General features: G+C 40.0%; 1 protein-coding gene across 1 annotated transcript in view; it reads right to left on the bottom strand.

The window, feature by feature from the left end:
- The window catches only part of ADCY10 (adenylate cyclase 10), a 95,530-nt gene extending 83,077 nt beyond the window's left edge, over positions 1-12,453 (bottom strand). Inside the window, exons 1-6 of the mRNA XM_079926017.1 lie at positions 12,257-12,453; positions 10,955-10,993; positions 10,611-10,754; positions 7,354-7,559; positions 5,186-5,282; positions 1,642-1,730 (exon numbers count right to left, since the gene is read on the bottom strand). Of these exons, the coding sequence (XP_079782143.1) occupies positions 1,642-1,730; positions 5,186-5,282; positions 7,354-7,559; positions 10,611-10,754; positions 10,955-10,993; positions 12,257-12,350 (669 nt within the window). The 5' untranslated portion in view covers positions 12,351-12,453. The remainder of the gene's footprint in view (positions 1-1,641; positions 1,731-5,185; positions 5,283-7,353; positions 7,560-10,610; positions 10,755-10,954; positions 10,994-12,256) is intronic.
- Between the last annotated feature and the right edge of the window lie 8,833 nt (positions 12,454-21,286).

The raw sequence follows: 21,286 nt of genomic DNA, 5'->3' as shown, positions 1-21,286 counted from the left end.
CTGCAGAGCACAGGCTCTAGGCGTCCGGGCTTCAGTAGTTGTAGCACGCATGCTCAGTAGTTGTGGCTCACGGGCTCTAGAGCACAGGTTCAGTAGTTATGGTACACAGGCTTAGTTGCTCCGCGGCATGTGGGATCTTCCCGGACCAGGGATCGAACCCGTGTCCCCTGCATTGGCAGGCGGATTCTTAACCACTACGCCACCAGGGAAGTCCCCACATCTCTGTTCTTGAAGTGCAGGGACAGGCCTTGGTAAAGCTGTAAAAGGTTTCTCTTTTGCCTCCTTTCAGCCCCCTTAGCTGTTATATCTTCAGCTGGTGTTCGTCATTCCTACCCACAATTTTCACAGTGACTCACGGAGTCTCACATATCCCATTCCTGTAGACCTTGCTCTCAGCTGGTAACAGCTGAAGAGGCATAATGTGTTATATCTCTTAGAGGGAGGGAGGGGAAGAGGGGGTGGCTCTCTTGAGCTTCAAAAACCTTGAAGAGTCGAACAATTGCAGCCACTAAAGGGAGTGTTTCTAAATTGAGCAGAATGTGGAGGGGTGCATTCTGATAGCTCTTCAACCCATACTGTGAAGGCAGCTGCCCACTGATCAGGCTTGTCCTACAAAGATTTCCTCTAGGGCACAACTGCATTTTGATGGGATTAAGAATTAAAACAGCCATATATTAGAGGCAGTGTATAGCCTGTGCAAAAAATTGTAGGGTTCAGAGAGAACAGAGTTCAAATCCTAGGCACATTTGCTACTTTACAACCTCAGGAAAGTTCATGGCGTCCTCTGGGTCTCAGTTTTCTCACATATAAGGGATAAAAATACCTGCCAAGGACTGTGAAGAATAAATATATGAAAGGGTAGAGGGACTTCCCTGGTGGTGCAGTGGATAGGACTCCGAGCTCCCAACGCAGGGGCGCTGGGTTCAATCCCCGGTCAGGGAATTAGATCCCATGTGCATGCTGCAACTAAGAGTTCGCATGCCACAACTAAGTAGCCCACCTGCCACAACTAAGACCCGGTGCCACCAAAAAAATAAATATGAAAAAAAAAAGGTGAACCACTTGGCTATAAATGTAGTTCGGATATATGTAGGCTATAAAAAGAAAGAAAGAGCAGAGTGTCTGGCATATGGTGAGTGCTCAGAAACAGTTATAATTTGCACAGATTAATGCATTTGAGAGAACCTAGATCTAAGGAAATGCAAAGGGAAAACTTTGGGGGCTTGAGGTAGCTCTGAGAGTTCTAATTATCTGTATTAACTTTCAAAGCTTAAGATCCAATTCAAGTGACTTAAGAGAAACGGTATCATTCACTTGACGTCTTTCTGCTATGTGGCCTATAGAAAGGGTAACCATGTGTTCTTATATGCTTGGGACAGGTTCAGTTTGCCCAGTTGTGTAAGGCAACACAGTCCTAGTTTACGCCTGTTGTCACAGTGTAATTATGAATCATGCTCCTTTAACTCTTAAAAGTATCCTGACGTGAACAATAAACTTTTCAGTCACCTAGGCATGGAGAATGTCAGCCCCACCTCTTTTTACTTCAATGAAACATTTTACAAGCTATTGATTTTCTTGATCTTAACAGCTGTCCAAGATCCCTGACACACCAAAAGCCAATAAATTAAAATATGAAAATACCTGTTTCGATATGCTTTCCATCACATACTTTTGTAGGGACAACTCCAGTTCAGGATCGGACTCCAGCATGCAAGCAAGCCTCAGGAGGTCTAAGAGGGCAGAAGGAGGGGCAGGCTCAGAAAGGGAAGCTTGGCTCTGCAGTGCTAGAGAGAGGCACCTCCCAGTCCCCATTCCCTTGGGCAGTGGTCTTCACTGTTCAGTCAGGACACTCTGGGCTACCTAGTGGCCAAATAGGGCCAAGGGAAATCCAATGAGAAGTTCTCAGAAGTTGCAGGTTTCCCAAAATTCAGTTGCGTGTAGCTCAAAACCCTGTTCTAATTGTCATCACGCTTCAGAACTTAAGGAGACTCTCACCTCCATACTTGGCCTAAAAGTCTTGCCACAGGTGATGGGAATGGAGAGATGAGGGAATGCCAATGGAGGACAATGGTGACAGAATGTAGGGGATGACAGAGTTGAAAGAGCAGCACAAGTAAGATTCAGGACACTGGCTTCTGATCTCAGGTTTGATACCAACTCACTGTGTGACTCTGGACAAGTCGCTTCACTGCCCTGGTTGATTCCTACTTCCTTGTCCAGGGAAAAAAAGCACTGGGGTTTCATTATTGCTATGGTTCTCGTTACTGTAATGGTTGATAGTTCCATACTCTAAAATAGACTGATAGGAGGTGGTAAGAATGAGCTTGAAGAAATCAAAAAGTGAGGGAGAAAGAAAGGATGATAGGCTTTTAGCAGGGAATAAAATAATGATAATGTGAAAAAAAAAAGTTGAAAAATAACAACGGAGTCTGAAAGGGATACAAATTAAGAAGAAAATTTACTTTTAAAGTCTTTATGGGATATATTCAAAACCTAGTATATTTAAAACACCATGCTAGGCACTGTGTGAGGAAAAAAGTCATTAGGAAACTTGGACTTTTTCCTGGAGGCACTGACTTACGGACATTCAAGTATAATATTTTTAGAAAATTTAAATAGAAAAGAGGCCAAATGGGCTAAAAGATTATAAAGACCAGAGAGATTCAGAGGAAGCAGGGGCCTAGACAAACTGGTTTAATCTGAAAAGGGTTCAAAGGAGAACTAGGGATTTTACTCAATCTTGAATGACTTACAGCTTTTTACTAGAAGGATTAAGGAGGGCATTCCTAGCAGAGGGAACCAAGTTGGTTAAAGTCAAGAATGAGCACAGTATGTTACTCTAGCCTGCCTGGAGCCCCATGTGAATATTGGAGATTAACAAGAAATGACACTAAATAGACTGTGGAAAAAGGCAAAGAGCTCAGGAAGAGAGCAGGAGTTGTAAAGGTCTAGACCATTACGGTGGCAATGGTTATGGAGACAAAACTTATAAAGAATTTGGCTGGTTTTCGTTTCTGGTACCTGAGAGTAACTTCTAAACCGTTGGGATTTCCCAGTTAATAGGATTGTCTCTGTTATTCACTGTGGGCCCTTTGGACCACACCTGAATTTATGCTAATGAGATGATTCAGGATAGGGGTCTATCTGGAAAGACCAAGCACATGATAAGAGGGTTGGGGCTTTGAGCCAGGTGATTAGAGCCTGACCTCCAGGACTTCTGAAGAGGGAATGGGGACTGGAGATTTAGTTCAATTGCAAGGCCAATGATTCAATCAACATGCCTACTTAATTAAACGCCAATAAAATCTCTGAACCCCCAAAAGCTTGGGTGAGCTTCCCTGGTTGGTAATCATACCTTGATGTGCAGGGAGAGTGATGTGTCCTGAGGATATAGAAGCTTCATGTTTGGGACTCTCCCAGACCTCACCCTATGTGTCTAGAGATAAATACAACACTGGTCTTCATTTGTATCCTTTACAATAAAGCCATCATTATAAGCATAGCACTTTCCTGAGTTCTGTGAGTTATAGTGAATTATTTATTGAACCTGAGAGCATTGTGGGAACCCTTGGATCTGTAGCCAATTGGTCAGAAGTGCAGGTGGCCTGGTGATCTCAGAGCTTGCAGCTGGTGTCTGAAATAAGGAGAGTCTTATGGAGGACTCCACCTATCTGTGCTAACTCCAGGTAATTAGCACCAGAATTGCACTGCACTACTGCAGTGACCAAAATAAGGCCAGAAGAAGCTCTTTATTGAAGGCACCATTAAGATCTAGGAGTTGGGATGGGATACAACTCAAGGAGTGTCACTAGACTTTCTCCATCCTTGGAGCTTTGGGGTTCTTGGCCTTTCCTGGTCAATTTTCCTGCAGTTCCCCTCAGTGTCCCCCCCACCCCATTACCTACTGCAATTTTGTAAAATTACAGTCTACTATTTGTGATGTTCAAAATATTCAAGACCTACACATAAATGATGAGAAAGAAAAATGATTCAAAGATGTCTCTGAAGTTTCTAGTTTGGATGAAGAAACAGTTTTTAGGGAAAGATAAGTAGCATAGAATTTAGACAATGTTGAAATAAATTTCTAGGCCCAAGATGGAGCTGTTCCCTGCCCAGGGTGCCATGTCAGCAAACCAAGACTTAGATAACGTGTGTTTCCCTGTAAATGCTCCTCTTAACCAGAAATGCAATAATCCAGTCAGCCAATCCCCAAATGCCAAGCCAACTCTGGGCCTTCTCACCCCACACAAGACTAACTATATGACCCCACCCAATCAGATATTTTTTATTTGTCTCTTCCTTTATTCTTTGCCCTATAAAAGCTTCTTGCCCTCCACACCATTTTGCAGAAGACTGTCTACTTCATGAAGTGTTAAAGTTTGTTTTGTGTCACCTAAATTGTCCTGCTTTCCTCCTAGTCCCAGCCCTGTGGAGTCATGGGGAAATCCAGCATAGATGAATGGTTCCACAAAATGTGGGTAGAGAAGACCAGACAGTCAAGGACAGATCCCTGAAATCATCAGCATTTAAGGAATAGAAAGGGCACTGAAAATGGGTAGTTTGAGGGGTAAAAGCAAAACTAGGAAAGAATCTTCTTGAAAGCAAGGAAAGAGGAGAAGGTAGTATCCAGAAAAAGAGAGTAATCTAAAGCCAAGCACCTAGTATGAGGCCTGAAGAGAGGTCAGCTGGTTTGGTAAGTTGATGGTTATTAGTGTCCTCAGTAGACAGGAGAAGTGGACAGAAGCTAGATGTCAGGGGCTCAAGACTGACAAGTAGGTGAACACATGCCCCCTCATCTCCGAGGTGCATGTAATCAATGCTTATTAGGTGAATAAATAAATGAGAGGATAGAAGAAGAGGCAGAGACATATAGATTACTATTCTGAGAAGTTTGGTGGTGAAGGTTAGAAGGGAAAAGTAGGGTTCATAGAAGTTTTATTTTTTTCTTTTATCATGGAGAAGACTTACAAATGTTTGGACGACGAGGGAAGGAGTCATTGCCAAGGGAGAGGTAGAGGACCCGAGGAAGGTTGTGGGGAATGGGAAGGAGGTCCCTTTTGTGTGCTGCTGGGGCTGGGAGCTGTACTGAGGAGGCCAATCCCTTGTAATGGAGCCCCTGGCATTGGTATAAGACCCTGCTGACCAATTGTAGAGGCAAAGGCTTTTGTCTATAGAGGGTACTTACCTTTGTGGTCACTAGAAGGATAATAATCCATGAAAGCCATACACCTTGTGAAAAACTCGTCAAAGTTAAAAGAAGGGGGTGGTTTTAAGAAATTAACCTAAATTGAAAAAGAAAAAAAGAGAAGTTTTTGGTTATTCTGAGGGCTGTCTGGTCCTTTGAATGTAATTTCTCAACAGAAAGGGCAGGGTGTATGCTTTTGAATATCCAGGACATGATAAACAGGGACTAGCATACTTAAACAATGAAGAGCTTTATTTGCATGTGACTACGTTAAAAATATCTCCGATCGGTCATTAAAATCTCAATCTTTGGTATATACACAGAGGGCCATTTCCAAGGGGCTGACCTGTATACTTTTCCAGTCTTAGAACTTTCTTCTTCTTTTTCTTATTCTTTTATAATATTTTAATTCAAATAAAGCCTGGTTAAACTGTACATCATCTCTTTCTTACAAGCGTAAAAAGACAAAGGGTGCTAATGCCCTGATACGGGTGTATCAGGAACAGCACCAGTAATAAGATTCATATCAAACCATGAACCCCAAGATATGATACATGGAGAATGGCACAACCTCACTTCTGTGACATTCTTGCCCCCCAAATGGATAACCTTAGTCCAATAATGAGAACCTATCAGGCAAAACCAGACAGAGGGACATACACTAAAATAACTGATTAATGCTCTTCTTACATGTCAAGGTCATAAAAGACAAGGAAAAACTAAAAAACTGTTTTAGAGATTGCAGGAGGCTAGGTAAAAATAAAAAAGTGTGGTGTGAGATCACGGATAGAGTCCTGGAACATTCTACTGAGGACTTTAGTGGGAAAACAGGTGAAATCCAAATAAGGCCTTTAATTAGTGAGTAGTATTGCACCAATGTTAATTTTCAGGTTTTGACTAATTGCACTCTGGTTATGAAGAATGCTAACATTTGGGGAAGCTGGGTAAGGGATATATGGAAACACTCATATTATTTTTGAACTTTCTTGTAAGTCTAAAATTAATTTAAAAATTAAAAACAATTTTTAAAGGTATAAGGAACAATTGAAGAAGATGGGGAATGGGGGGCATTGCTATCACCCAGCTAGGTCATGCAGCTGGGATGTGTATTACTGGGAGAGTGAGTGGGGGAGGGCTGTGAGGGTTGTAGACTGATGCATACCTAGTACATTGTGTGTGTGAGGGTGAGGGGGCTTTCATCTTTGCCTTCAATTCCATGTGTTCACCATCTCTTCTTTCCATCTGCCAAGCAGTCTCATTCTTGCTTCATCTAGCAGCACAGCTCTGCCCCCTTTCTCTAATTGGCTATATCCCAAGGACAGTTCTGCTTATAGTTGGTCTTCAGCTTAACTACAGTGCTTTCTACTAGGCAGGGCCTAGTAGAGACAGGAAAAGTCTCTTCCTTCACTAATCTTTGCTGCCCCTGCTCACCTCCAATCCTCACCCTCGGTGATTCCTCACACTGAGTTAGGAGAGTGTTGAGTAGAGAACCTGAAGGCCAATGGCAGCCGTCAAAACTACAACCTCTGCTCCTAGGGAATAGCCAGGAGACTCTTCCTTTCATTAAGCAAGGGCACTGTTCCCCCCAAAGGCCTCCATACCCAAATTCCACATCCTTAATTATCACGGAGAAGCCTGATCATTTCCTCTTGAACTCACCAGCCTTGGTTCCTCCCAGAGGAGGTGTTCTGGACCAATACTTTACTTATTTATTTATTTATTTATTTGGCTGTGTTGGGTCCTTGTTGTTGCAGGCAGGCTTTCCTCTAGTTTCAGGGAGCAGGGGCTACTCTTCATTGTGGTGTGTGGGTTTCTCATTGCAGTGGCTTCTCTTGTTGCGGAGCACGGACTCTAGGCGCCTGGGCTTCAGTAGTTGTGGCATGCAGGCTTAGTAGTTGTGGCTCATGGGCTTAGCTGCTCTGTGGCATGTGGGATCTTCCTGGACAAGGGCTTGAACCCATGTCACCTGCATTGGCAGGCGGATTCTTAACCACTGTGCCACCAGGGAAGTCCCTGGACCAATACTTTTTAATCTAACCCAGATTGACCCCATCCAAGTCTCCAGCCTGGAAGCTTCATGGAACCAGTGGCTTCCCAGTGGCTTTTCTGACAGGAGGCCCCTGGCACAGAATGGCAGAACTTTCTGCAAGTGACAGGATCACACCTACCTTTACTGCTCTCTGATCTGGAATCCTCTCAATTTCAATCATGCTCCGGTCACAGAGCTGCCAGCAGTTTGGTGATAGAATGACATCATTCATCTGCGCCATGTTCTGCGCCAGGCGTACGTCATCCACCGCCTGACCAATCACTAGGAAGTAGTTTCGAGTTTCATCTCCAAAGACCAACATGGTGATGTGGCCGGCAGCCAGGCCTGGCAAGAAGGCAAGCAATGGATTTGCATGAGAAGTTCTGGCTTGGTCCCCAGCAGCATGAGTTCTTGGACAAATCAGAATCTTGAGCATCCCAGAGCAAAATCTAGTTTCTAAAATTTTACATGGAAATCAGAGCAGTCTATTCTGGGCCTGGCCCTTCCCAAACTCCTTTTCTCCCAAAGCTAGCAAGTTACCTACTTGTTTTCACCTTTCTATGACATTTAGCTCCCTAGATATCTGGCCCTATCAGTCCCCAAAGTTATTTTATCATTTCTTCAATTTATTTATACTTTGACTTATTTACACTTCTTATTTATACAGAGGACAGTTTTAATGATTTCTGTTTGGGAACAACTTGCATTTTATCAGAGATTGAGGCTCTTGCTGAAAAGAAGCACTTAGGGTGAAATTTCAGGCAACAGCCAGAGAAGAAAAGGTAGGGGAAAGGAACAGGCATTTTGACCATCAAGTTCTATCCCAAGAATGTGTCCTCCAGTTGTTTTCAAGTTGGGAGCTGAAGGTTTTGGTACCAAAGCAACAGAAGAGAGAATGTTGTAAAATATGACATGTATGCGAAATGTATGTATACATGAACTGTAAGTGATACACAGTTCTTTTAAATGACTATAATTAACATAATCAAAATTTGGTGCGTTTTTTTTTTTTGCGGTATGCGGGCCTCTCACGTTGCGGAGCACAGGCTCCGGACGCGCAGGCTCAGCGGCCATGGCTCACGGGCCCAGCCACTCCGCAGCATGTGCGGTCCTCCCAGACCAGGATCCCCTGCATCGGCAGGCGGACTCTCAACCACTCCGCCACCAGGGAAGCACCAAAATTTGTTTTTTATCTTTGCTCTCTGCCATGCTGATTTGTCAAAGCTGATTTCCCCTGATATATACATATGGTTTTTTTTCCCTCTGAAACATACTGATGCTTAGGCTCGTTAAAAGAAAAGTTACTGCAATAGAATAGAAACAAAAATAAACGAATGGGACCTAATCAAACTTACAAGCTTTTTGCAAAGCAAAGGAAACCATAAAAACAAACAAAAAACAGAAAAGATGACCTACGGAATGGGAGAAAATATTTGCAAATGATGTGACAGACTAAGGCTTAATCTCCAAAATATACAAATGGCTCATACAACTCAACAACAAAAAAACAAACAACCCAATTGAAAAATGGGGAGAAGACCTTAAGAGACATTTCTCCAAAGACATACAGATGGCCAGTAGGCGCATGAAAAGATGCTCAACATCAGGAATTATTAGAGAAATGCAAATCAAAACTACAATGAGGTACCACCTCACACCAGTCAGAATGGCCATCATTAATAAGTCTACAAATAACAAATGCTGGAGAGGGTGTGGAGGAAAGGGAACTCCTACACTGTTGGTGGGAATGTAAGTTGGTTCAGCCACTATGGAAAGCACTGTGGAGGTTCCTCAGAAAACTAAAAATAGAATTACCATATGACCCAGCAACCCCACTTCTGGGCATATACCTGGACAAAACTATAATTCAAAAAGATACATGCACCCCTATATTCATAGCAGCACGATTCACAATAGTCAAAACATGGAAACAACCTAAATGCCCATCGACAGATGAATGGATAAAGAAGATGTGGTACATATATACAATGGAATACTACCCAGCCATAAAAAAGAATGAAATAATGCCATTTGCAGTAACATGGATGCAACTAGAGATTATCATACTAGTGAAGTAAGTCAGAAAGAGAAAGACAAATACCATATGATATCACTTATATGTGGAATCTAAAATATGGCACAAGTGAACCTATCTACAAAACAAAAACAGACTCATAGACATGGAGAACAGACTTGTGGTTGCCAAGCGAAGGACTGGGAGTTCGGGATTAGCAGATGTAAACTATTATATATAGGATGGATAAACAACAAGGTCCTACTGTATAGCACAGGGAACTATATTGAATATCCTGTGATAAACCATAATGGAAAAGCATATAAAAAAAGAATGTATGTGTATAAGTGAGTCACTTTGCTGTACAGCAGAGATTGGCACAGCACTGTAAATTAACTATACTTCAATTTTAAAAATTTTTAAATAAATAAAATTAAATTAAAAAAAAAAGAAAAGGTACTGGAACCACTTCACTTCTCTAACAGCCAATCAGCATACACATGAAGGGTCCCCATCATTTTCCAAGAAGGATAATATGTCAAAAATCTCTAGGTGTTAACTTGGAAAAATAAGATTCAGTATTATAACAACTTTGATTATTTTTTCAACAGAAGATTTAACTAATTTGGAAATTCTGAATAACCTAAAGAAAACTGAGAAGCAGTTAATTGGATAACCTCTGATCTATGATACTGGAGAATTATAAAGTTTACAAAGTTTAGTTAGGCAAAAGCTAACGTCAACAGCATCAGCTGTAACTCATCATTTACACTTCTCAGAATCTCATTCCCCACCTGTGAAATCCTTTGATGCCTGTACCTCAGGACTGTGGTGAAGTGGAAATGACATAGTGTAATGTCTGCAACACAATTGGAAATATGTGTGATTGCTATTGTACGTGTGAATTTAAGAAGCCCTCTGTTAAGTGGAGCTGTGTCGCAGGTTGAACTTTTAAGCTTTTCTTGCACATGATTCTTATGAAGTGGGGGAGGACCAGTCTTACGACATTGCTGAATCTATGTAATCACAAGCTGCTGCCTGTTGTGCTTAATGATACATATTGTGGACAGAAGCAAGACCTAATCATAATAACAGCAATAGTAATGATAAAGACTATTTTGTGGAGTGGTGACTATGTGCCGGGTACTATACTAACCACTTAAATTTACTTTTTTGTAAGTCTATGGGGTAGATATTAGTTCTCTTGACTGATAAGTGAGGGAACCAAAATTTACATTCTGGTTAACCTAATCCAAAGTTCAAGACAAGATGGTGGACCTGAGTCACAGTGTTCTACTGTTTTCTCTTTACCGGGGAGATGCCTCAGGAGTCAGGACCTATATCCAAACTGCTATAGCATCTCTTCTTTCTCAAGAGCTTACCTATCTTGACTCGGACATCCAGGCCTTCTTCAGACTTCTGGGTCTCAAACAATCCATGGATCTCCAGGCTACATTTAATTACCACCGTGATGATGTTTTTCAGTTGCCTCCGCTCCACCTTCCACAGGGCTAGCAGAGCATCACCTTGAAAAGAAAGACACACCAGAGGTCCTGACCTGCCCTGGGGGCCAGTCTATTTTGTATGAAATCTGTACAGAATTATGCTTCAAACATTTCTCCACCCGGTCTGCTGGCCACTGTTTTCTCTGAGATGCTTCCTTTGTCAGAGCACAGGCCCCTTGGCATTCCTTTCTTACCCCTGCTATGTCGGTAAGCCCCCATACCTGCAAATTTTAAGATGTCTCCTCCAAAAATCAACACTTCTGAGGAAAAAAAAAAAAAAGAAAAGAAGGTAAAATCAAACTCTGATTTCTTTCTTTTTAAATTATGTAAGTTTCAGGTGTACAGAATAACTTTGATTTCTTAAAGCTAATAAAAGGAATCTACTCTTCAACAGTGGGATAGAAATTAGGTCAAGAGAAGAGCAATTCAGAGAATAGGTTTATACTAAAGATGTCATCTCAGACAAGGCATTTAAACCCATTTGAGTCTCTTTCCTCAACTGCAGAATGAGAACAGTGAACTAAATTATGTACCTGCTCTGTTTTTGTGAATGGGAAAAGATAGGAACGAAGACGGTGGGATTGCTGAGGAGGCTTAAGGACAGCTATCCTACTCCCATGATAATGGGACGTTCTTCACTGATCTATGTATGTTATGAGCAGGGGCTTGAGTGAGCGTGGGTGAGTACATGAGTGACAGGACTCCATAAGAACTGAAAATCAGAAAAAACCCACAACTATGGTCAACTTGGGTTTTGTTTATTACCAACTTGCATTTTGTTTATTTAGGCTTTCTGACATAAATGGACATTTTTCCTCTTATTTCTGCATTATCACAAATTTGTTGAGCACCATTGTGCTGAGTGTAATGCAAAAAGGAATTAGATATAGTTTCTGCTTTTAATGACAATCAAATTTTATCTAGCGGGTGATATTAAGATATTACTAGGGAACTCAGAGCCTGATAATGGACTAGACCTAAGATTTACCTTAATAGAATAAATCCTTTTCTTCATGAATAGTTCGAATTAATAATGCAAACAATAATGCAAATAAGTCCTACAAGTTGGTAGGCAGAGGTTGAAAAGGAGACCAAAGTTTCAGTCAGCTGGAAGTACTTCAGAATCCATTATTAGGACACAAATTACTGACAAGTTGATTGTAAATCACTCATGTATTCATACCATATTCTCTTAATGACTGTGTTTGAGTTATATTGATGCTAGTTTTTTGGAGTTATTGAATATAACTAAAAGAATTACTACTACGGTTCTTTTAAAAGTAGTCTCTAATTTAGTTTTGTAACTAATGCAAAACTAATCCCTCAAATAGTCTGTGTTAATGAGGTTTGATTGCATTCCTTCATTTGTACTGTATTATATTTCAAAAAGACTAGTTTCATACACATTTCATGGAGACAATGAAGAATGCTAAGCAACAGTACTTTATCAGGTTATAACCACCAAATACAGAAAAACAATGAATTGAAATATGCTTAAGCCAGAAACCTATGGGGACACTTACTCTCCACTATTGCACTTATATAGTGGTTGAGGATCTCCACCAACTGCTCAGCCCCTCTGTCCATGTACATGGCTGTGCTGAACTTCTCAGTCATTGCAGTAAAACCTGTAACAAATGTGCAGCTAGTTTCCTTGTGTGCTGGGAGGAACTAAACAGTCAGGAGAAGAGGACCACACTGGTGAGCAGTGGGCCTCAGCTTTTAAGAACTGGCAGGGTTTCTCTTAAATGATCTATGTGGCTGGTCAAGTGTCAGATATTGGGTCTTCTCTATTTATTATTTTAGGGGTCAGGGAAAGGCACCAGATAACTCTTCCCTCCTAATTTCTCAACTTGTACAGGGATGACTGCAGTTTCTTTAACTGGATATAGAACTTCCGTTTCATGGCAATGAAAACTCATAAAATTCAAAGACTTCTGAAGAGGTGGCAAGTTTCCTGTTAAGCTGTAAACAACATCTGGAGAGGCCATTTCCTGAGGTCAATTTTGCCTGGGATGCTGTTGGGTGTGGGGGGTTGAGTCAGTTGGGACAGGGCCATTGGAGCCTGAAGTTCCAGGCCTGGGACGTGGACATCTTAAAGATTTGCCCATTACTGGACATGCTGGGTAAGGGAAGAAGAAAGGGAGCCAGGTCCACGGGTTATCCCTCCTCCCTCCAGTTTTCTCAGTAGGAATATTTGCAGTAACAGCACAAAAACTCGAAAATGCCGCTCCCCCCGCCCCCACTCAGCAGTCAAGCTCTGCATGTAATTCCGATTCAAGCCTGTTGTTCCCGCACATTAAACATCCCTTTTGTGCTTGCCTGAAATATCAACAAACATCAAGACTCCGTCAAAATAATCCACAGAAGGTCGCTCTGGAGAAAAATCTCCATAGACAATGAGGTCCGGTAAATGAGCTGCTATTTTGACGATGGACCGATCCTGTGATTCATGTTCTCTTTGAGTGCTCATGTTAAGGCAGATGTTCAGGGTTGTATGGTCACCGCAGACAGTCCCCAGATAGACCTTCTGGAAAGCAAAGCTGAGAATGGTGGCAATCTGACTTACATTCATTCACTCACTTTCCTATTTCTTTCTTCCCTTTTGCTTTGTCTAACCTGTGGACTGCTTATTTAAGTGGTTGAGGTGATAATGGCTGAGTTGTTGACTATGCATTTCCGTGAAGGGGTGAGCCCTCAGGGTACAAGTGCTGTGGTAGAGGGGCCAGTAGTACTAATCCCTCCGTCCAAGCCCCTTTTCCTTCTGTCCACATGTCTCCACTTTCCCTCTCTCTCCCTTTTGGTCTCTCATCTTTTCTCTCTCCTTTTTGAAAATTAAAAGAGAAAGTGTAGACATGAGTTTATGTTTGTGGATATTTATATAAAGGTGAGTAGCAAAGTGGAGTATTATATATAAGAAAGAGATTGTTTTAAGGTATAGGCGTAAAGAAATAGAGAGAAAGAATTAAAAGGGGTGTGTGTGTGTGTAAGACTTTAAACTGTAAGTGGGAGGAAATATTGAAATTTTAATGTGTTACACAGTTAGCTTTGAGAAAACTAGGATTTCCTAAGGCGTTCATTTAGCTGCTGGGGCTGACGAAATGATCATGCCTGAATGTTGTAAAAATCATGCTCTACCACCCTGAACAGGAATAGCATACCCAGTATTTTCAGAGCAATTCAAGTTCTTGGAATAAGTGATAAAGATACTAAGTGAATTAAAAAAAAAAAAAAAGGAGGAACTGATAACTCACCAACATGGAGGACCTGCTTAGTAATTTCAACCAAACATAGGTCATGTTGGGGTACATAAGAGTATTAGAAGGAAAAAGTGAGTTAACATATATCTTAGACTTCAGGAAAGCATTTTTTTTTAAAATCAGGGAAAACATTAGTATATTAGTATATATAACAAACAAACAAAAAAAACAAACCTTAAAATGGATAGAAACCTCTAAAAATGGGTACTAAATATTAAGTATTAGATAATCTTTAAAAGGAAAAACATTGGTAAATGCAAATGTTAAGAAGTGAACAAAAGGTAGAAGGAGAAGCATATAACTAAGGTTAAAAAAAATAAAAGTATCATTAAAACACAGCATGTGCTAGGAACAGTCAACAGATAACAAATACATCAAATAAAAAATTTCAGAGAGTGAATTTGATAAATGCTATATGAATTTATCAAAGAAGGGTGTGAGAATGCCCAGAATGAGCTGAGACTTAGGAAAAATTATGAAGTTAAGAAAACCCAGAGGGACTTTTAGGTTTTATTGAAAGCAAGGTAATTAATAAAAGAGGAATAAGGACAAAGCTTAACTATGATGTACTACACAGCTCTTCTTTGTTTCTGTCTTCTCCACTATGGAGAATTGAAAATATAACAAATATTGACAAGAAAGAGTTGAAGTCCAAGATAAGAAAGCAGTGATAAAAAACTAGTCATTTAAATTCAAATAGCCATTCCCAGATAACCTATATCCACTGAAATATATGGAAGAACTGACAGATGTAATGTCAGTAATCTCAAAGAATAATGTAGAATGAGAGAGAGGCTGGAAAACTAGAGACAGGTACATTCTCTTCTGAATTTCAAAAGATGAGACTACATGTGGATTCCTGAAAACATCATCTGGTAAACGTGATGTATCAGTCAGTATAAGCTAGGTTTTGCTTCATTAACAAAAAAATCCAAAATCTCAATGGCTTGAAATAGCCAATGCTTATTTCTTATTCATTTCCTGCTGGTGCTACATGTCCATTATAGGTTGTCTGAGGCCCTACTCTATCGTTGCCTTCACTTTGGGACACAGGCTGGGACATTTTGGTTGTGGAGACAGTGGGAAAAGAGGATTTGATTGCAGACTCTTTCTTAAAGTGTTTTCCCAGAAGCGATATATTTCACTTCCACTCAAATGACATTGGCCAAAGCAAGTTATGCAACATATCTAATTTCACCTAAGTGGGAAAGTGCAATTCTACCATGTGTGCAGTGAGAGTGAGAGCTGGGATATTTGTGAGTTATCATACTTGATAATATGTGAGCGCTTAATCAGTAACAGGTGATTAATCATACTTGATAATATGTGAGCACTTAGCCAGTAACAGGTGATTAAAAGTAGTCGAAAGGGATTCAGAGCTGAGAACAAACTAGCCTTATTTCCTTTTTTTTTTTTTGCGGTACATGGGCCTCTCACTGTTGTGGCCTCTCCCGTTGCGGAGCACAGGCTCTGGACGCGCAGGCCCAGCGGCCATGGCTCATGGGAGCAGCCGCTTTTCCCGCACCGGGGCATGAACCCGTGTCCCCTGCATTGGCAGGCGGATTCTCAACCACTGCACGACCAGGGAAGCCCATATTTCTTTTTCTGATTTATTAAACTTTAAAATCAAGAGAATGCTGTTGACAAAGTATATCTTGACTTTAACAAGGCATTTGGCCAAATTTCTCACATCTTTGTGGGTAACATACAAAATTATAGGAGTGATGAAAATATAGTTAGCTGGTTAACAATTAGACCTAAAGGATATTGATTTGTGTTCTAGTGTCCATTCAGAGGGGGCCTCCATGAGTGTGCTAGAGGACTCAGATAAAGATATAATTGGAAGGAGAGCTAATGTACTGAATGATAGAATCAGGATCTTAAAATATTTTAATTGACTGAAATAACAATGAAGTTTTGGAAGAATAAATGCAAATAAGTGCTGTGCTTAGAATTTTAACAAAATCAAATGCATAAGCATGTGGTGTAAAAGACTAGATTTACTGCAAATCCAATGTTATCTTTTAAAAAACTTACTTATTGAAGCATAACATATGCACAGAAAAATGCAAAATTCCTAACTGGTAGCTTGATGAATTATTATAAAGTGAACAAATCCATGTTCTCTACTCATATCAAGAAAGAACAGTACTTCCCCAGTGGCGGGTTGAGAGTCCGCCTGCCAATGCAGGGGACATGGGTTGGAGCCCTGGTCTGGGAGGATCCCATATGCTATGGAGCAACTGGGCCCATGCGCCACAGCTGCTGAGCTTGCACTCTGGAGCCCGTGGGCCACGACTGCTGCGGCCCGTGCGGCTGGAGCCTGTGCTCTGCAATGGTGGAGGCCACCGCGGTGAGAGGCCTGCACACCGTGGCGAAGAGTGACCCCAGCTTGCTGCAGCTGGAGAGAGCCTGCACACAGCAGCGAAGACCCAACACAACCAAAATTCATTCATTCATTCAAAAAACAAATAAGGAACATGACCAGCACTACAGAAGCCTGTTTCATATTATCTCCCGCTCATTCCCCCCACATCTCCCCAAAGGTGACCTATCTCCTGATTTCTAGCACCATAGATCATTTTTATCTTATTTTTTAACTTTATATAAATGGAATCATATATACTTTCTTATTTTTTCTCAATTGTTTGTGATGTTTATCCATGTTGTTGTGTGTATACAGTACTCATTTATTTTCAGTGCTGTTTGATATTGCTTGATTATACACAAATTATTTATCCCTTCTACTACTGACCTATGGGTTGTTTCGTTTTAGGCTATTAGAAATATAATGCTGCTAAGAACATCCCTGTATATGTGTTTTCGTAAACACATGTATGCATTTCACTTCGGCATATACCTAGGAGTGGAACTGCTGGGTCAATTTACACCCCACAAGCAAGATGTGAGAAGTCAGAAGCTCCATAACCCAGCTAACATTTGCTATTGTCAGTCTTTTAAAATTTTGGTCATCTTGGTAGGTGAGTGGTGTTATCTGTGGTTTTGTTTCCCTGGTGGTACTAATGATATTAAGCACCTTTTCATATGTTTATTGGCCATTTGGATGTAATGCAAACCTTATGGTAGTAAGCAGTGTTCATATCTGATTCGGAGTATTGGGTTTAGTTTTGCCCACTTTATTTGAAGTTCATGGACTATGGAATGTGCGGAATGATGGGAGAGATTGGAAACATTGTCAGATGATGACACTTGGGTGGAAATGGCCACTGTCTTCCGGTATTTATTTATTATTATTATTTTTTAATTTTTATTTTATATTTTTTACATCTTTATTGCAGTATAATTACTTTACAATGGTGTGTTAATTTCTGCTTTATAACAAAGTGAATCGGTTGTACATATACATATGTTCCCATATCTCTACCCTCTTGCATCTCCCCCGCCCATCCTACCGCTCCAGGTGGTCACAAAGCACCGAGCTGATCTCCCTGTCCTATGCAGCTGCTTCCCACTAGCTATCTACCTTACGTTTGGTAGTGTATATATGTCCATACCTCTCTCTCGCTTTGTCACGCTTACCCTTCCCCCTCCCCATATTCTCAAGTCCATTCTCTAGTAGGTCTGTGTATTTATTCCTGTCTTACCCCTAGGTTCTTCATGACATTTTTTTTTCTTAAATTCCATATATATGTGTTAGCATACGGTATTTGTCTTTCTCTTTCTGACGTACTTCACTCTGTATGACAGACTCTAGGAATATCCAACTCACTACAAATAGCTCAATTTCATTTCTTTTTATGGCTGAGTAATATTCCATTGTATATATGTGCCACATTTTCTTTATCCATGCATCCGATGATGGACACTTAGGTTGTTTCCATCTCCTGGCTATTGTAAAAAGAGCTGCAATGAACATTTTGGTACATGACTCTTTTTGAATTATGGTTTTCTCAAGGTATATGCCCAGTAGTGGGATTGCTGGGTCATATGGTAGTTCTATTTGTTGTTTATTAAGGAACCTCCATAGTGTTCTCCACAGTGGCTGTATCAATTTACATTCCCACCAACAGTGCAAGAGCGTTCCCTTTTCTCCACACCCTCTCCAGCATTTACTGTTTCTAGATTTTTTGATGATGGCCATTCTGACTGGTGTGAGATGATATCTCATTGTAGTTTTGATTTGCATTTCTCTAATGATTAATGAAGTTGAGCATTCTTTCATGTGTTTGTTGGCAGTCTGTATATCTTCTTTGGAGAAATGTCTATTTAGGTCTTCTGCCCATTTTTGGATTGGGTTGTTTGGTTTTTTGTTATTGAGCTGCATGAGCTGCTTATAAATTTTGGAGATTAATCCTTTGTCAGTTGCTTCATTTGCAAATATTTTCTCCCATTCTGGGGGTTGTCTTTTGGTCTGGTTTATGGTTTCCTTTGCTGTGCAAAAGCTTTGAAGTTTCATTAGGTCCCATTTGTTTATTTTTGTTTTTATTTCCATTTCTCTAGGAGGTGGATCAATATGGATGTTGCTGTGATTTATGTCATAGAGTGTTCTGCCTATGTTTTCCTCTAAGAGTTTGATAGTTTCTGGCCTTACATTTAGGTCTTTAATGCATTTTGAGCTTATTTTTGTGTATGGTGCTAGGGAATGATCTAATCTCATACTTTTACATGTACCTGTCCAGTTTTCCCAGCACCACTTATTGAAGAGGCTGTCCTTTCTCCACTGTACATTCCTGCCTCCTTTATCAAAGATAAGGTGACCATATGTGTGTGGGTTTATCTCTGGGCTTTCTATCCTGTTCCACTGATCTATCTTTCTGTTTTTGTGCCAGTACCATATTGTCTTGATTACTGTAGCTTTGTAGTACAGTGTGAAGTCAGGGAGCCAAATTCCTCCAGCTCCGTTTTTCGTTCCCAAGATTGCTTTGGCTATTCGGGGTCTTTTGTGTTTCCAAATAAATTGTGAATTTTTTTGTTCTAGTTCTGTGAAAAATACCAGTGGTAGTTTGATAGGGATTGCATTGAATCTGTAGATTGCTTTGGGTAGTAGAGTCATTTCCACAATGTTGATTCTTCCAATCCAAGAACATGGTATATATCTCCATCTATTTGTATCATCTTTAATTTCCTTCATCAGTGTTTTATAATTTTCTGCATACAGGTCTTTTGTCTCCTTAGGTAGTTTTATTCCTAGATATTTTATTCAATTTGTTGCAGTGGTAAATGGGAGTGTTTCCTTGATTTCATTTTCAGATTTTTCATCATTAGTGTATAGGAATGCCAGAGATTTCTGTGCATTAATTTTGAATCCTGCTACTTTACCAAATTCATTGATTCACTCTAGTAGTTTTCTGGTAGCATCTTTAGGATTCTCTATGTATAGTATCATGTCATCTGCAAACAGTGACAGCTTTACTTCTTCTTTTCCGATTTGGATTGCTTTTATTTCCTTTCCTTCTCTGACTGCTGTGGCTAAAACTTCCAAAACTATGTTGAATAAGAGTGGTGAGAGTGGGCAAACTTGTCTTGTTCTTGATTTAAGTGGAAATGCTTTCAGTTTTTCACCATTGAGGACTATGTTGGCTGTGGGTTTGTCATATATGGCCTTTATTATGTTGAGGAAAGTTCCCTCTATGCCTACTTTCTGCAGGGTTTTTTCATAAATGGGTGTTGAATTTTGTCGAAAGCTTTCTCTGCATCTATTGAGATGATCATATGGTTTTTCTCCTTCAATTTGTTAATAAGGTTGATCACATTGATTGTTTTGCGTATATTGAAGATTCCTTGCATTTTTGGAATAAACCCCACCTGATCATGGTGTATGATCCTTTTAGTGTGCTGTTGGATTCTGTTTGCTAGTATTTTGTTGAGGATTTTTGCATCTTTGTTCATCAGTGATATTGGCCTGTAGTTTTCTTTCTTTGTTACATCCTTGTCTGGTTTTGGTATCAAGGTGATGGTGGCCTCGTAGAATGAGTTTTGGAGTATTCCTCCCTCTGTTATATTTTGGAAGTGTTTGAGAAGGATAGGTGTTAGCTCTTCTCTAAGTGTTTGATAGAATTCGCCTGTGAAGCCATCTGGTCCTGGGCTTTTGTTTGTTGGAAGATTTTTAATCACAGTTTCAATTTCAGTGCTTGTGATTCATCTGTTCATATTTTCTATTTCTTCCTGATTTAGTCTTGGCAGGTTGTGCATTTCTAAGAATTTGTCCATTTCTTCCAGGTTGTCCATTTTATTGGCATAGAGTTGCTTGTAGTAATCTCTCATGATCTTTTGTATTTCTGCAGTGTCAGTTGTTACTTTTCCTGTTTCATTTCTAATTCTATTGACTTGAGTCTTCTCCCTTTTTTTCTTGATGAGTCTGGCTAATGGTTTATCAATTTTCTTTATCTTCTCAAAGAACCAGCTTTTCGTTTTATTGATCTTTGCTATTGTTTCATTTCTTTTTCATTCATTTCTCATCTGATTTTTATGATTTCTTTCCTTCTGCTAACTTTGGGGGTTTTTTTGTTCTTCTTTCTCTAATTGCTTTAGGTGCAAGGTTAGGTTGTTTATTCGAGATGTTTCCTGTTTCTTAAGGTAGGATTGTATTGCTATAAACTTCCCTCTTAGAACTGCTTTTGCTGCATCCCATAGATCTTGGGTCGTCGTGTCTCCATTGTCATTTGTTTCTAGGTATTTTTTAATTTCCTCTTGATTTCTTCAGTGGTCACTTCATTATTAAGTAGTGTATTGTTTAGCCTCGTGTTTGTATTTTTTACAAATCTTTTCCTGTAATTGATATCTAGTCTCATAGCATTGTGGTCAGAAAAGACACTTGAAAAATTTCAATTTTCTTAAATTTACCAAGGCTTGACTTGTGACCCAAGATATGATCTATCCTGGAGAATGTTCCATGGGCACTTGAGAAAAATGTGTATTCTTTTGTTTTTGGATGCAATATCCTATAAATATCAATTAAGTCCATCTTGTTTAATGTATCATTTAAAGCTTGTGTTTCCTTATTTATTTTCATTTTGGATGATCTGTCCATTGGTGAAAGTGGGGTGTTAAAGTCCCTTACTATGAATGTGTTACTGTCAATTTCCCCTTTTATGGCTGTTAGTATTTGCCTTATGTATTGAGGTGCTCCTATGTTGGGTGCATAAATATTTACAATTGTTATATCTTCTTCTTGGCTCGATCCCTTGATCATTATGTAGTGTCCTTCTTTGTCTCTTCTAATAGTCTTTATTTTAAAGTCCATTTTGTCTGATATGATAATTGCTACTCCAGCTTTCTTTTGGTTTCCATTTGCATGAAATATCTTTTACCATCCCCTTACTTTCAGTCTGT

The sequence above is a fragment of the Stenella coeruleoalba genome (genome assembly GCF_951394435.1).
Source record: "Stenella coeruleoalba genome assembly, chromosome: 1".
Lineage (NCBI taxonomy): Eukaryota > Metazoa > Chordata > Mammalia > Artiodactyla > Delphinidae > Stenella > Stenella coeruleoalba.
Note: the sequence above shows the minus strand (reverse complement) of the source record. Positions and strands in the feature narration are given on the sequence as shown.